General features: G+C 27.1%; 1 protein-coding gene across 3 annotated transcripts; it reads right to left on the bottom strand.

The window, feature by feature from the left end:
• Nucleotides 1-1508: 1508 nt before the first annotated feature.
• On the bottom strand, nucleotides 1509-16306 carry LOC112738119 (aldehyde dehydrogenase family 2 member C4). Of its 3 annotated transcripts, none has more exons than XM_025788414.3 (9): nucleotides 16065-16306; nucleotides 15201-15343; nucleotides 3605-3988; nucleotides 3059-3148; nucleotides 2795-2968; nucleotides 2399-2536; nucleotides 2137-2274; nucleotides 1999-2060; nucleotides 1509-1904 (listed from the first exon to the last, which is right to left on the bottom strand). In XM_025788414.3, the coding sequence occupies exons 1-9, from the start codon at nucleotides 16159-16161 to the stop codon at nucleotides 1631-1633; spliced, it is 1500 nt and encodes a 499-aa protein (XP_025644199.1). In that variant the 5' UTR covers nucleotides 16162-16306; the 3' UTR covers nucleotides 1509-1630. The 3 variants fall into 3 exon arrangements, with proteins under 3 accessions (XP_025644199.1, XP_072067892.1, XP_025644200.1); XM_072211791.1 differs by having other exon boundaries at nucleotides 15201-15956; nucleotides 16065-16277; XM_025788415.2 differs by having other exon boundaries at nucleotides 15201-15354; nucleotides 16065-16277.
• Nucleotides 16307-17686: the final 1380 nt, after the last annotated feature.

Raw genomic sequence — 17686 nt, 5'->3', positions numbered from 1 at the left:
ATAAGACTCCACATTACATAAATCATATATCTGAATATTAGCTAAATGATTTTTTGCTTCTTAATATTCCTTATTATAGACTTCTTGTCTATGATCTATAATATTTTTTCCAAAAAATTCTTTATATAGAATCATCATTATATGTAATATCTTGTCATAAGCTGTTGTTTTTGTTGCTAATTCTTCTATTATTTGGTTTTCTATTGATGTCATATAATCTCTTATAGTTCCTTTAGTATGAAACCCTATGTAATTCCAAATATCTCTTCCAGATAATTCACTAAGTTTTGGATTAGTAAAGGCTTCTAATAAGAAGGAATTCAACCAATTTTCGAAAATTTCTTTTTCATTCTTTTTACAGTCTAAATCTGGTATTCTTTCTCCTTCCATTTCCTGGGTTTTAGGAATGTATTTTGATGGTATTTTTGTATATTTTGAATCTTTATTTATAAACCCCTTTTTAAAAGCATAATTATCAAAACCAGTTTCCCATTTAAATTGAGATTGACTATCCTTAGATGTTCCAGCTTCGTTTTTTTACTTGTATTGGAATTGCTGGTTCTTCGTCACTTGAATAATCTAGGATGTGTTCTTCATTTTCTATATTTTCAGAATTTACTAATTCTTCTTCTATTTGAAATCCCTGTTCCATAATATTATTTTCCTGAGTCATTTTTAATTGTTTAAAAAGCATTGTAACTTCTTCTAATTTTTCTTTAATATTCATAATTTCAATAGCGGTTTTACTTTTAAATCTGCTATGTTGATTATATTTTGAAAATTTTCTTCTTTGGGATTTTCTTTCTGAAAATATTTATTTAATATCTGTTTGATTTCGTTATATTAGGTTCTCTTTTTCCTTATTTCTTTGAAATTTTATAGATACTAAAATTTCTTCAAGCATATCTACTATAGAATTTAATTGTGGGTTAAAAGTATGATAAAGACATGAGGAATCATTTCCATGGTAGCATTTTTTAGAAATTCCGTGTGAAATATAAGTTTTTTCATATTTTTGAAGTCCTTCAATAAAACTTATAGTAAAATAAAGATTTTGAGAAAAATCATTTTGTATTGATTTTAGGAATTCGGTGTCATTACAATTAACATTAGTTAAAATCATTAGTTTTTGATCTATTAATTTTTATAGTTTAATAATTTCTTCTCTTAAATCTTTTAATTTATTTTTTTTCATTAGGTAACGTTTTTTCTTGTAAAAAGCTACGGTTTTAAGTATTTTGTAGTGAAAAGTGTGGTTTTAGAATATATGGCTTAGGTTTTGCCACGTAGGCGTCTTTAGAAAAAGTTGTTTTTGTGATGTTTATGTGAGTGGTGGCTTTTAATGTTATTATTGTATATGATGAGATTTTAGTAATCCGACATGTTTCCCGCGTGAGGTTCTGCATCGCTTTATCAATTTAGAAAATCATTGATATTCTGATTAAAGGCACTTTATGAAACTATATTTTATACGAAGAGAATTGCTGTGCGATACGAAAACTCGGAAAGCAGGAAATAACATATTGAATTATTGATTACCTACTAACGTGATCCTCCTGCCTAATTATTTTTGATATACATAAACATATATAAATGCAGGAGGAGAATTTATATATAGTTTATGTCATATTCAAAGCCAAGGAGAATCGTAAATAGGTGTGACAACAGATTTAACTTGTAGGTATTTGTGAAGTGCATCCAATCCGGAATCTTTTCCAAATCCACTCATCTTATACCCTCCAAAAGGAACATCATCCCCAAACGCAAAGTAGCAATTGATCCAAATAGTCCCTGCACGAATGGACCGTGACATTGTGTTTGCTGTGTCTATGTTCTTTGTCACTATCCCCGCTGCTAACCCATATCTTGTGTTGTTTGCACTCTTAATTGCTTCCTCAATCGTCCTGTTTTTTCAGATCATCAAATATATACTTTCTAGTTAACTACTTATTGCACTTTTTCCTTAATGATAACGATAGAATTATCTATCTCACTTACCTGAACTTCTTGAGTGCCATGACAGGGCCAAATATTTCATCTTGTGCTATAAGCATATCCTCCTAATTAAACGGTACAGTTGTTAAAATAATTAATTATCTACCTAATTTAAACTCTTGATGACTTAGAATTACTCACCTTCACATCAGAAAAAATTGTTGGTTGAATGTAATAGCCCTTGTTGCCCAGTGTTTTACCCCCAGTCAACAGGGTAGCACCTTGTCTCTTTCCATGTTCAATGTAGGAAAGGACTTTTTCAAATTGGTTCTTGTCAACCTACATCAATTATATCGAAAATAATTAGCCACCAGAGAATTAAGAATCATAATGAGTTAGTGTGTCAATGTGTCATATATATATTGATCGTAAGTCTTAACTAACTAACCAACTAATTAATTACCTGCGGTCCTTGCTGAGATTTAGGGTCAAAAGGATCCCCAACAACCCATGCTTTTGCCTTCTCTACCAGCTTCTTTTCAAATTCATTGTAGATACCTTCCTGAACAAACACACGCGAACTTGCAACACAGACTTCTCCCTGATGGTGTGTGACACGCAGTAAGAAACAGATAAAAGAATTATTAGGCAGAGATATAATTCTTATGACTATGCTAGGTGTACATCAAAATCAACCATTAAAATAAGTCATCATATAAAATATACATTAAAAATATAAAATATATATAAAAAATAAATTAAATTACACATATTTATATACAAATTTATAGTAACTGATTTTTAATATCCGCATAACATTTTTGTAATTTTTAATTGAAAGCAAATGTATGTTGTTGACCTTGTTAAATAGGATGCCCAAGAGAGCAAGGTCAGCAGCTTTGTCAATATCAGCATCATCAAAGATAATGAGAGGTGATTTTCCTCCTAATTCAAGTGACACTTGTTTCAAGTTGCTCTTTGCTGCAGCTTGCATTATTTCACGCCCTACTTCTGTTGAACCTGTGAAGCTAACCTGAAAATATGTATATTTATTTATTCATTAAATGTTACATACTCAAAACATTGCAAATAATGTGTAACATGTAACTAAACTAGTAATTACTTTATCAATGTCCATGTGTGAGCTTATTGCAGCACCAGCAGTTGGACCGAATCCGGGAACTACATTAAGCACTCCATCCGGAACTCCAGCCTTCAGAATTGGAAATTTTGGTAACAATTAGACAAATGAATATGAAAAAGGATGTTAGCTCTAGCTAGTAGTTTTAATAAAAAAAACAGAGTAAAATGACAATTAGATTCATGAGAAATTCGACCTCATACTACTTAAGTTTTGAAGAAGAAAAATACTAATTAGATCCTCCATAATATTAAACAATGCACACGTTATGTCCTTTTGTTTATGGATAATTCAAAACGAAATAGAGTTGCTCATGTGTTTTGTTATTTACGTAATATGTCTTGTTGCTACGATATGAGCATGAGACGATACTATCAACTGCTCTCTGTTTACTATCATAGAGGATCTAATTAGTTTTTTTTTTTTTCCTTTAGATACTAATTAGTCTAACGTCGAAATCCTCAAAAATCTAATTATGCCTGGCTGCCTGGACTCTAAAATAATGTGTAGAATAATAATGGTAGGTACCAGTTTGGCTAGATGAGCATAAAACAGAGCAGAGAGTGGTGTCTGCTCTGCAGGCTTGAGTACCATGGTGCAGCCTGCAGCCAAGGAAGGGCTAACTTTAAGGAAGAACATGGTGGTTGGGAAATTCCATGGAATGATGTGTCCAACAACACCAATTGGTTCCATCAATGTGTATGCATGGAACTTCCCAGACATCTTTAACACCTCCCCATGGATTTTGTCAGCAGCACCAGCATAGTAGCGTAGAGTGTTTGATGCTGTAGGAATGTCCACAGCCTTGCACATATGATACAATTTTCCAGCATCAATAGTATCTAGTGCCGCAAGTTCTTCCACGTTTTCATCAATTAGTTCTGCCCATTTCATCATAATCTTTGCTCTCTCCTGATCATCACATACATATATATATGCTTGAAAACATTCATGTGGATTCAAAGTAGGGGAGTTTTCTGGTGAACAAAATAATGGTACCCAAGGATGTCGAAAGATTGACCTATAAATTAGAGGTTGACACGTGGAATGGTTGAATATCATGAGAAACATTTTAAGAATATGCTTTTGTGAATTACATTAAAAATGGAAAAAACGAAGTTATAGAAAAAAAAATATAAATGCATATGGAAGGAAAAAGAGGGATAAAAAACTGTGAAGTTAATAAAAATGAGATTTTTTATTTAAATAAATTAAATAAATATTTTATTATTAAAATAAATAATTATAAAAATTATTATAAAAATACATTTTTCAATCTTATCTCGTTTATTTATACCGTAAATGATATAGTTATGAATATATTTCGTTACGAGATATATGAACTTTAAAAAAATACACATATCTTGTTTACCATGTAAAAAAGATACATTTATAATCTCGTTTATCGTGTAAACGAGATATGTGTATTTATAAATATAAAAATATAATTTTTGAAAATAATTAAAAATATTAATAATTTAAATTAGACCAAATTCTTAAAATAGAACTTTTAAATAAGAAGGAAAATAGACTGTTTTAACTTTCAAACCCACCTATCTTCTTTGTTATTTTGAAACGGTTTATCTTTTCTATTATTTGAAATTGTCTATTTTTTCTATTATTTAAAAATTTTCATTTTAAGAGTTTGGTCTAATTTAAATTATTAACATTTTTTTATTATTTTTAAAAATTATATTTTTATATTTACAAATACACATATCTAGTGTAAACGAGATAATTATAAATGTATCTTGTTTATACTGTAAACGAAATAGGTATATTTTTTCAAATTTTATATATCTCGTTTACAGTGTAAACGAAATATATTCATAATTATATCGTTTACAATGTAAACGAGATAAGATTGGGAGACGTATTTTTGTAATAATTTTTATAATTATTTATTTTAATAAATAAAATATTTATTTAATTGATTTAAATATAAAATTTTATTTTTATTAATTTCACAGCTATTTTTTATTTTTTTTGTTTCCTTTCGTGTATTTATATATATATTTTTTCTATAACTTAGTTTTTTCCATTTTTAACATAATTCACAAAAGTATACTCCTAAGATAATTCTCATTGTATTCAACCATTTTACATGTCAATCTCTAATTTGTGAGTCAATCTTTGACCATTTTTAAATACCATTATCTTGGTCACCAAAAAACTCCCTTTCAAAATAACACATCCAGGGAAAATTATGTTACTGCATCTGCATGCAGTACCCATCATGATTCAGTTTATGCGACAAGTAAAGTTATACTCCCTCGATCCGTCTCATATTAAGTGTCTCTTTTCATTTTAAACATGCAATATGTTGCTTTTTTAAAACACCAAATTATTGTGTCTAATAAAAAAGATGTTTATATAAAAGATTAAAATTAATAAGATTTTTAAAAAAAAAAATCAATCCAAACTCACCTGGAGTAAGATAAAATGATTCAAGGTAAATATGAAAAAATTAATGAGAAAAATTATCATAAGTTATGATTATTATCAGTTATAGTTGCTTACGAGAAGGAGGCTGATTTTTCAAAATCAAATTACGTTCAATTTCATAAATCTGGAATTAAAAATATTTAAAATAAAAATCAATATAAGAGTTAATTGCCAATCCATATTTAATGGTATATTAGTGTATGACTAATTTAATTTTTAACGGGCAAGTAAAAGTTGTGATCAAGAGAAATATGAAATAACTAGATAATAAAAAAGATGTTGGCATTTATTTATAATTTTATGTTGTCATTTATATATGAAAAAGTTTAAAGAATCACCATTAATTCAGTCAACTAATTTAAAAATTTACCAACAAAAGAAAGAAATTAACATAAAAAATATCTAAAACTAAAAAAAAACAAAACATTTGAAATTAAAAAAAATGTGAAGGTGAAATAACATAAAATAAATGTTGGAAGTGTCCACTATAAAAGAAGGTGGTATGCTCTCGTCATAACTTGAATCCCAATGTTATGCTATCATTTCAGACATTGTTTAGTAGAGAGGATCTATAGAAGGATATATGCCAGTTGTAGTTTAAAGATCATAACGTGAGAGATAAGATAAATGCTGCATTGTCTATGGAGGTGGGTGATGGAAGGAGGACCAGGTTTTGGGAAGATATTTGGCTACAGAGTAGTTCGCTAAAAATGAATTTTTCGAGGTTCTTCTCTATTTCAAACCAAAGAGGATCTATCAATAGGGAATTGTAGGTTTTGAGACGGGTTAGAATGGATTTGGAAATCCAGTGGAGGCGAGATTTATTTCAATGGGAGTTGGAATTAGTCGATCAATTACATGAAACTTTAAGGCTTATAAAGATAGCATATGATATGCAAGATAGAGTTATATGGTGACAAAGAATGTATTTTTTCAACTAACTCTTTTTTGCAGGTGATGTAGTCAGAAACACTTCCAGAGGATACTACCAGCTATAGTTTCACCAAAACATTATGGAAATGTTTGGTTCCGCCACGGGTGGAGTTATTGGCTGGTTTGTTTTGATAGGAAAAGTGAATACCAAAGAAAGATTGCATAGGTTAGGAATTATTAGCCATGGTGATAAAATATGTGTATTGTGTAAAAAAAAAAAAATTGAACATATCTTCCACTTGTTTCTTGGTTGTGAGTTTACTTGGTAGGTGTGATGTAAATGGCTATTCGACTTTGGGAGGCTGTGGTCTATTCTGGATTCACTGAGCATTTTGAGAGTTAGACAGAGGTCGTCAACAGAAAAGAGGAGCGAGATAAGTGACTCATATGTTTCTTTGCAGCTATTTGGAATGTTTGGTTAGAGAGAAACGGGCGGATCTTTAATAACAAGGAGGCCGGAGTGGAAGAGGTATTTCACAAATCTTTGACCAGTTACAGAGAACGGAGTAGTATAAATCCCTTTTGTTGTTGATGGCAATGCCGGAGATAACGCTAGGGATTGTTTTCATATTTTATTTCGTTGAATTTGGTGTTTCGGACTTTGTTTGAGATTCTATCGCTCTACTTTATTGTATTGAATTCGCTTGTTAAAAAAAAAATTTCGAGCATAAAATTTATGATTTAAAGTTTAAAATTTAATATTTAAAATTTAATTAAGATTTAGAATTTAGAGTGGATGAAGGCGACAGCAACGGAGGGATAGTATTGTTGGTAGTGACAGTTAGTTGTTGTGAGTGAAATTGTAGTATTAGAAAGAAGGAAAATAAGTGAATTCAAATAAAGATGTTAAACCACTATTTTAAAAAATTTTATCCCAAAAAAAGGATAACTTGATGACGAAAAAAAAAAGCAAAATATTTTTATTAAAAAAATTAAATTTAAAATTAAATATATATTAAAAATAAAATATATAAACTATATTTGCTTTTTAAAAAAAAAAGAACTTACAAATTAAGAAATAATTAAATTGACAAATATTGAGATTCTATCAATTATTCTATACTAATTTTTTAAACGGTGGTTGTTTTTGTTAAAAAAAATTCTTTTCTAAAATCTTAAAAGTACTTATTGAATCAGTCAAAGAAGTATAAGTATAAATTAATTTTATTTTTATTAAATAATTATAAAATACCAAGAGTATAAGAGAAAGCTAAAAATAATCAACAATAGAGTAATATCTAATGAATTAATAAAAATAATTATTATCTAATAATACTCACAATATGAACGAAATACGGATTTATTATATTATAATATAGAAGCCTGAGAAAAATACAAAGATGATTGTTAAAAATATAATGATAACAACAAAAGCTTTAGATAATACAGAGTATAGGAGATTGTATGTGTAAAAACAGATGCTTCAACACCTTCTCTCCCTCCCTATTTATAGGGGACTATCCCTTTTATTATGATAATTATTTTACAATTTTATTTTTGATTTTTACAAATATGCTTATTTTTTATGTAGATTAATTCAGGGGCTCTGTCCTGATTTTAATAGCTTCTATTTTTAATTCAGCTATAGTTTTGTAAATTTGGTAGTTAGTCTTATAATCCTGTTAATATTCTGCTAGTATTTTGTTGTAGAGGTTGTTGTCTTCTGCATATGATGTCTCTTTGATTTTGTAATTTCTTTGATACCTCTTCTTTTTATGGTTAAACATGTGTATTATTTTTTCATTCGGTATTTTTTTTTTTTACGTTCAAATGGGTCTTGGGTATCTAATATGTACAGTCATGGGCTGTACTGAACTTCTTCATCTTTTTTTGATGGGTCTGATTTTATTGCTTTTAAAGAATTTTGAATTTCTTCTTCCAAGTTAGTCGCTACAAGGGCAGCCATCATCTGTTTTTTGCGTGCTAGGAAATGAGTCTCTTTTTCGTATGATATTTTATCAAATCCTGAACTATGGTTCAGTTGATTTGGTCTTTTTTGAGACATGATCATCCAGTTATCAATGACCCTTTTACTGATTAGATTGAGATCAAATTTATTCTACCATTTTACTTTTACGTTTCAAATTAAATATTGCACACTAGGAGTGTCTTCATATCCTGTTGAGTCATATTCTTATGTCATTATCCAGCATATTCCTATAGTAGATATGAAGAAAATCAGTTTGTAGCTGTCTAAAAATGAGGTTTTATTTTTAAAATATTCGTAGGTCAGGCTAGTCTCCTTTAAAAAAATGGCTTCTATCAGTCCGAGTTCTTGGAATCATACCTTGAACCATTTAAAAAATTGTAAAAAAAAATTCTTGTTAAACCATATGAACCATGAATGTGGGTTTGAAGATAGGTGTAGGGTAAACTACCAGGCATTTATATAATCATAATAAGAATAATTTTGAGACTCAAATTTTTTGGTAAAACTTTTACAGTAAAAGGGAGATTTTTCCTATTCTGACAGAATTATTATTTTAATGATTTTGATTTTGGAGTATATTACGTCTTTGGTGGTTGGTTTTTATTGTGGGTTAGTTCAATTGATCCTATATCAACTAGAATGAACTCATAGAAAGTTCAGGTTTATTGAATACTCACTGATGGATAATGGAAGGTATTTGAGAATATTATTTTATAAAGGGTTTTTCGATCAATTTTGAACCATTCTTTTTCTAAGGCCATTATTTTCATAGGCATAGGCTTTTCATGACAAAGATGCTCTTCGGATAGTGGTTTGGTTTTAAAAAGATCGGATGGTTGTAATAATGCATATCTATTAACTGTAGATACTTCATATAAGCTTTTAGTTGATCTAGATAATTTTTCGTTTTTAACAACCTGTGACATCGTCAAAGGTTTAATGGATAATTGTTTAGTTGGTAATGACGTCATTGATTTGTCAAGTGGTTGATCATGATCTTCACTACTTATTTGCTGTGTGCTCATTTCTACCTTGTAAAAATTCTCTTGTTAGGAAATCAGGCAATGCATTTGATTCACGCACCTTCAATATGTTTAATAGTAAAATCAAAACATGATAATATAGCCTTCTACCTGGCAAACATTTGTCTGAAAACTATATTTTTTACATCATTTTTTAGCACACTAGGAGTAGCTTTACAATCAGTTAGGATTAAAAAGGCTTATTAAAAAATTTTTGAAATCCTGAAACACAAAAGACAATGGGTAATATTTCTTTTTTAATGGTTGCATAATTCTTCTAAGCCGAATTTCATACCCCAGAATGATATTTAATTATTTGTTCTTTTGATGAGTTTGGGAGACCTATTTAACCCCATACCTTAATTCTGAAACATTTGTCTCAACTATTAAGCTTGCCTTCGGGTCTGGTATGCTTAAACAAGGAATTTTTTTAATTAAAGTTTTAACTTTTTGAACTATCTTGGACATGTTCCCTGTCCAAGAAAGAGGTTGTTTTCTTAATCTCCTATATAAATGTTCGCATAAAGTTCTTATTCTTGGTAAAAATTCTGCTACATAATTAAAACATCCTAAAAATTTTTGTATTTGCTTTTTGTCGGTAATCTCATTTGGGAACTTACCTATAAATTCGACAGATCTTTTAATCGGAGTGATCGTCCCTTAAAAAATTTCATATCCTAAAATCTTACTTTTGTTACAAATATTTTTATTTTCTTTTCAGATAAGACAAGATCGTTCTCTTTTATAATTTTGATGAATTTTTCTAAGTACTGGATGTGTTGGTTAATTCTTTTAGAGTACACAAGTACATCGTCTAAGTAAATTATAGTAAAATCTACATATGAGTAAAAAATATTATTCATAATTTTTTAAAACTCACTAGGTGTATTTTTTAATCTTTGGGGCATTACATTCCATTCATAATGTCCAAAAGGTACAAAAAAGGCCATCTTATATCTATCCTTCTCTTCTGCGGATATCTGATAATATCTAGATTTTAAATCAAATTTAGAAAAAATAGTAACATTACTTAATCTTTTAATTAAGTCATTCTTATTTGGCAGGGGATATCTTATTCATTTTAAGGCTTTATTTAGAGACTTGTAATTAATTACTAACCTGAAAATTCTTTCTATTTATGAAGCCTTCACTACATAAAACCTTGTATAGCTTCAAGGAGATTTTAATGGTCTAATTAACCCTTTGTCTAAGTATTTTTGGATTTCTTTCTTATATTATTCTAAAAATTTTTTATTTATTTGAATAGATTTTACCTTAATAGAGATATCCTTTTCATGAAAATTATCCTCTTATGGTAATAATATTTCATATAATTTTTTATAATGGAAAGTTTTTAGATTTAGACTACACAGATCTTCTTTAATCCTCTCTTCTAATTCTTTCATTAAAGTTTGAATTTTTTGAATTTTTAGTTGTTGTGATATTCTTTTATATTCAATCTCTTGATTTAAGAAATTAGTTTTTTTATTATATTAAATTGAGAGATAGTAGCTTGTTGTAGTAAGTTAAGTTCTCTTTTCTTAAATTTTTGTATAAACTCAAATAAAATAGGTTAGTTTGATATTATTCCATCTTTATCTACTATAAAAGGATATAGTAAAAAGGTTATCTAATATAATCTGTTGAAATATTCTTTTGGCTAGAAAAAAATAGTTGAAAAACATACTTTGTCTTTACAAACCTTTGTTCTGAAAATCTTGTAATTTATAGTCATTTTATTATTTTCTGCTTTGACAATAGTTTTAGTTATTTTTTCATAATATTTGGTAGGTATTAATCTTTCTTATATACAGTTTATATCTGCTCCTGAGTCTATTATGGCTATAAATTCAAATTTTTTTCTTCGACTATTATTATTATAGGAGTATACCACTTTTGATTAATAAGTAATATTAATTCATTAATATAGTTATAGGGAGTTATGACTTTCTCTTTTTCTTCTATTAATTCTAATCATTCTTTTTTTTTATAAATTTATTATGTTTTCTCCTAATTTTAGTATTCTATGGTCAAGAAAAATATCCTGCTGTTTTAACTCAAAAATTTTAAATTTTAACATTTTTATTTCTTCTTGCAGATACTTTAAAGAGGTTTCTTTCTTAGGAGTTCTAAATCTATTGTATATCTCTTTAATCTCTACTGCCCTTATTTTTTTTTAAACTTGTTCTTCTTTTCTAAGCAAATCATTTAATTGAAATATAAATTCGTCTTTTAAAGGAGAATCTTCTAATTTATTTATTATAGATATTAGAGTAATTGTTTCTTCTCTGATTAATGTATTGACGGACTTTTCTTGAGTCCTTGTAATTATATTTAAAGATTTTAGACAACTATCACAATTACATATTTCTGGCCCTAAACATGAGTCTTCTTCTAATTCTAAAAAACTTGAAGAAGAGGTTATGTCTAACTGTTATATAAAGTTTTTTGAATCATCGAAAGAGTATTTTTTTTTTTATTCTACTTCTAATTCACTATCAATTAATATAGAAACTAAAGTTTGCCTTACCTCTTTATTACTAATTTTGTTTATTTTTCTTCTGTTTTGCAGTTGTTAACGTGATGAGGCATTTTCAACAGACTATGTATTTTTTGTCAACTTTCTTTTTATTGCTCCATTTTTACATTTTTTTGTGATTTTTCTTTGATCTATTTTTCATTGTATATGATTCTTTAGATTAGTACCTATTTGTATATTTCTTTATATTTATTTTTTTAATGATTCTATTTTGGTTACTAAGTGCTTTTCGAGAGGTAAAACTATATTATTGACAAAAAATTTTTAATTCTCGCTTACTAGTAGTGTCAGTACATATTTCTACTCTAGTTTGCACTACTATATTATATATTTGATCAAAGGTTAGTCCCTCATATGATATTTGTGCACCAAATAAGGATTGTAGTTTTTGTAAAATTTTTTCGGCAAAAAATTTGGGTAAAACTGCTATGAATCTTTCTTTTCAAAAATACATCTCTCATCATTACTTTAGAGATGAAGACATCTTTATACCATCTGTAGTGAGACATAGTAGGACATCTTAAATTTATTAATTGGGTTCCTATTCCATCTTTAAAAGTTATTGGGTCTCCTAAAAAAAATTTTATGATCATCAAAATTAAGGTTGTCGTAGCATCTTGTGTCTGGTCTTCTGGTTTTACACTATTTAGGATTAAATCTTTCTCTGGTATGGTGAGAAAGTTATCCCACCATCCTTTTAATTGTCCTGTAAATCTTTGGGTAATCATTACTGCGACTTCTCTATCACTAACTCGTTTTGCCTTATAGGCAATTGTTGCCATAGTCATACTCCACATTAGGTCTAAGATAGCTTGCTTACTTAATCCGTTTAGATTCCGTTCTACTAAATCGAATCTCGTAAAACTGTTTTGTACTAACTGTATTCTTTCTTCAAGACTTATATCAGTAGAGGTTGGTCTTGGATAATAATTCCTCAATTTCGAATAGTATTGACTTTTATGTGTCATCTTGTTAACTTCTATTGTATTAACAATTGTCTTTTCTTAGCTTATAGATTTAAGTTTTTCTTTTAGTTCATCTATGTCGACTTTCACATTTGTTCTTTGTTTGATTACAAGACTTTGGAATATATATAGGATTTTTTATGGGTTTGTTTTGTTCATGTTTATGTTCAATCCTTTCTAATTGATTTTTCAAAACATCTAAGACTGTATATATTAGTATAGTTAAGCTGCTGATAAATTTTTTTAATGTCTCTTTTGTCTATATTTTTTTTCTCCCATTGTCCTTATAAGGGGCGGTTTTTAGTTCTAAATCTTGGGCCACTTTTAGTTTTATAATTTCTCTAGGTAGATATTGAGATTCTACTAATTGTCCTGTGCTAGTTTTTTAAATAGTAGTTATTTTTGTTAAATGACGAAATTTTTTTTAAAATCTTAAAAGTAATTATTGAACCAGTTAAAGAAGTATAGATTGATTTTATTTTTATTAAATAATCATAAAATTCTTTTCTTATTTTTATGGTTGCTTTTCCAAAATATTTAATAAAATACAATTTTCTTAATTTCTTATTATATTATGCATAAAAATTTTTATTAATCCAACTCTTATCAATTTCAAAAGGTTCTTCTTTTATTATAACTCCTAAGATTTGAGAGGAAGTTAGCGAGTAGCTAATTTCTGTCCCATCAAAAGTTACTATATTTGATCTAATATCGTTTATTCCTATAACTTCTTTGACTATAACAGAATTATTTACAGAATGTCTAGAAGTAATTTCTTTTCTATTTCGGTAATCTAATATTCTAATAAATTGTGATCTATTCATTCTTAATATATTGTTTTGACATTCTCTAATGATTTTTCTTAAGTTATTTCTGTGTTTTTTATTTTTGCTTCTTCTACTACATTTTTAAGAATCCATTCTACTTTAAGAATATTCTGCATCAGTTTTTCGTGCTAAAATTTTTTAGGTGTTTAAACAAAAAATCTTATATATATGCTATTTTTTATATTTGACTTTTATGTTGTATTTATATAGAACTATAAGACTTTAGTTAGCTTTGTTGATTTTTAAATTTGTGTACTTTTAATATTTAAACTAAAATATATTTATATTTTTTTAATCATGCTAGGTAATTAATTGGAATATCAACTAATTATTAGTTGAGCTGCAAACAAACAAACAAAAAATTAGTTAAAATCAATTAAAAAAAATATCTAAAATCTAAAAAAAAAAATATGTAAAAAAAAAGAAACATCTAAAATATAATAAAAGAAATATCTAAAACTAAATGAAAAGAAACATTTAAAATTATTATAAAAAGAATATTCAAAATCTAACAAAAAAAATTTAAAATATAACAAAAAAAATCTAAAAATTATTATACAAAAACTTCCAAAAGTAATAAAAAAAAGTGGAGGAAGAAGTCACACGGAGAGATGCGCGGAGGGAGAGGCAATCGGAGGAACAGGGGCGTGGAGGGAGACGCGAAAGAAAAAAAAATGAAAAAAAAAAGTTAATTGCTTAGGTACATATAGAATTGATTCTTTAAATTTTCTCTTATATTTTTTGCGTTTTTATTTATAATTTTATATATATTATTCTATTATAATTCAACTATTTTAGTTAAATTTTTAAATTAATAAATCAGTAATTATTAATTAAAATAACTAATTTAATATCCAAAATTTTTGTGAGAAATAAAAAGTAAAATAATCATCGTCAAAAAAGGTGTGATACTTAAATTTATATGTTTATTATTGATTGAAATTAGCTAATAATTGCTGACTTCGAGTTTGTTTGGGTGAGCTTCTAAGAAAAGATCTTTTTTTAGAGTTATCTTTTTTTAAAAGATCTTATAGAAAAGTAAAAGTAATTTTATGTTTGGGTATCTCATGCAAAAAGATCTTTTTATCTATTAATTATGTTTGTGTATGACGATATAAAAATACTTTTTTGTTTATTTATTAGATGAAAAACATCTTTTTAAAAAAAAAAATCTTTTAAAAAAAGATGTAAATTACAGCTTCTCAAAAAAAGATCTTTTTTTTAGTACTTTTACTTTTACTACTAAAATTTGCCAAACACATTAAAAAATAAAATTTTTTTCATTAAAAAAAATCTTCTTTTATCAAAATAATGGCCCAAACAAGCACTTCTTAGTTGAATTGTTTATTTATTTATACACTCTTTTGGCTGAATTTTTTCCCCCAAACATTTTTCGTTATTCGTTAAACTCTCAAATTCTTTCGCTCTATATCCGAAAAATAAAAATAAAAAAAAAAACTTACAGAGGGAGGCATGCGAGGCCATGGACCAAAGTCAAATGCGTGGCGTGCAGCCTTAACAGCAATATCTATGTCTTCTCTGGTTCCCTCGCTAATTCTTGTTATCACCTCTCCTGTTCTTGGATCTATTGTCTCAAATGTCTTCCCTGTTTATTTTCTATTTTTTAACGATACAAATTAAACATAATAACAACAAAAGCCGCAACGTAATAACCAGACGCAAGATTTAATAATTTTGGTAAAAATTTATATGTAATTGCTTTGGTATAAAATTGTTAATGAAAAATCTGAGATAATTTGATATATTTCACTAAATTGTTAATATTTGGAACTATCAAATTCACCAATAATTTTATGCTCTTGGAACTTCCTTCCTTTCTTGTCGATACATATGTTAACTAATAATGATGAAAAATAATGAATTTAAATTTTTTAAATTTTGAATTTTATTTTAAAGAATAAAATATGATCTTTTACTATTTATTTCATAGATAGGATAAAAAAAAATATAAAAAAATTTCAAAATAAAAGATTACACTTTATCCTTTAAAATAAAAAATTTAAATTTAAAAGATCTAAATTCATTATTTTTCATTGTTAGTTAACATATGTATCGACAAGAAAGGAAGGATCTAAATTCAAAAACAATAATAGTGACAACGTAAAATTTTGAATCGAGCTAAGTTGTTGGATAAGACGTTTGATACAATTACTCCTAGAGGATAGAAACGAGGGACTAGGAAACTAAACTAGAATAACCTGCAATGAAAGGGCAAATAAATAAATGGAAAATATATAGAAAAAGAGATATATAAATTAAATATATAAAGAATATATATAATACATAATATTAAATTAATGATTAACCTGAAACTGAATCAAGAAACTGCCCATTAATGAATAGCTTGGTGAACTTGACGGTGACGGAAGAGCAGTCACGGCCATTATTAGTGAGTTCAGTCATCCTTAATTTGTATGTGGGATTAGCAAACAGGTGAGATTGTATGGAGGAGTAAGACACTTCTTCTATTGTAATTCTATGTCTATATATTTTGTGACGTGTCTTGTGAAATTGGAACCAGCTCCAGCTACTATACTCTACTCTATATATTACTATTAAAACAAGTTGGACAGCGATATATATAGATTTTTTTTTTTTTTGTGTGGCTAGTGTTAGAAAACGGTGAAGCTGTGAAGCACCTTTTTGTTCCATCGTCTTTATTTCAGTAAATCATTGATATGATAATAATGTTTATCAAATTTTTTTAACTTTATTTATTTCTGTCCTTATGAATTATGACTTCATGCTTACAAAATATATAAATTCTAAAGTGTTATTGAAATTATATTTCAATGAATTTTTTATTTAAATAAAAAATAAAAAATATGTAATTATACAATTTTATAAATTAAATTTAATAATTTTTCTTATATAAATTATAGTATTGAATTGTTAAGAGAATATTTAAATAAAATTGGTATAATTTTAAATTATTAATATTATTCATTTTTTAGAGAATATTTACCAAAAACAAAAAAATAAAATAAAATAGTACACTAAAAAATAATATACATAAATAAAGAGTAAAGTATCGTTTTTGTCCCTAACGTTTGGGATAAGTTTTAAAATTGTCCCTAACCTTTGAATCGTCCTATTTAAGTCCCTAGCGTTTCAAAATTGACTCAATGTTGTCCTGCTATTAGGAATCTGTTAACGGAATTGACGGCAGGACAAAATTGAGACGATTTTGAAACGTTAGAGACTTAAATATGACGAAAACGTTGGGACGAAAATGATACATAAAAATAAATTTTAATTTTATCCTTCACTAATATCAATCTTTTATGGTACATAATTATTTAATTATTTTTAATCACATTTAAGTAAATTATACTTAATCACATTATTTTGATTCTAAATAAATTTATTTTTTTTATAACTTTACTCTTAAAAATTTTTACTTATCATAAAATGTTTGTAAAATGAGTAGAATCACATTACTTTATTGTATATTTATCATTTTTTCTTCACAAACTAGTCATTCTACCAACATTTTATGATGAGTAAAAATTTTTAAGAATAAAATTATAAAAAATAAATTTATTTAGAATAAAATTAATGTGATTAAGTGTAATTTACTTAGATGTGATTAAAAAATAATTGAATAACTATGTACAGTAAAAAATTGATATTATTAAAGAATAAAATTTAAATTTATTTTTATGTATCGTTTTTGTCCCAAGGTGTTCATCCTATTTAAGTCCCTAACGCTTTAAAATTGTCTCAATTTTATCCCGCCGTCAATTCCGTTAACAGATTTCTAACGGCAGAATGAGTCAATTTTGAAACGTTAAAAACTTAAATAGAACGATTCAAACGTTAAGGACAATTTTGAAACTTACCCCAAACATTAGGAATAAAAACCATACTAAAATAATTTTACTCAGTTATCCTAAAATGAAATTACACTACATAATTATCTCCTTTT

The sequence above is a fragment of the Arachis hypogaea genome, chromosome 13, assembly GCF_003086295.3.
Source record: "Arachis hypogaea cultivar Tifrunner chromosome 13, arahy.Tifrunner.gnm2.J5K5, whole genome shotgun sequence".
In the NCBI taxonomy this organism is placed as follows: Eukaryota; Viridiplantae; Streptophyta; class Magnoliopsida; order Fabales; family Fabaceae; genus Arachis; species Arachis hypogaea.
This window is presented reverse-complemented; position numbering and strand designations above follow the sequence as displayed.

Bases quoted from the DNA above. Each gene is read 5' to 3' on its own strand.
- LOC112738119 (XM_025788414.3), bottom strand. From the start codon at position 16,161: ATGACTGAACTCACTAATAATGGCCGTGACTGCTCTTCCGTCACCGTC. The intron at 3,149-3,604 runs GTACCTACCATT...CCAATTCTGAAG, and splicing joins ATGCTCATCTAGCCAAACTG to GCTGGAGTTCCGGATGGAGT. The intron at 2,061-2,136 runs GTGAGTAATTCT...CCGTTTAATTAG, and splicing joins CAATTTTTTCTGATGTGAAG to GAGGATATGCTTATAGCACA.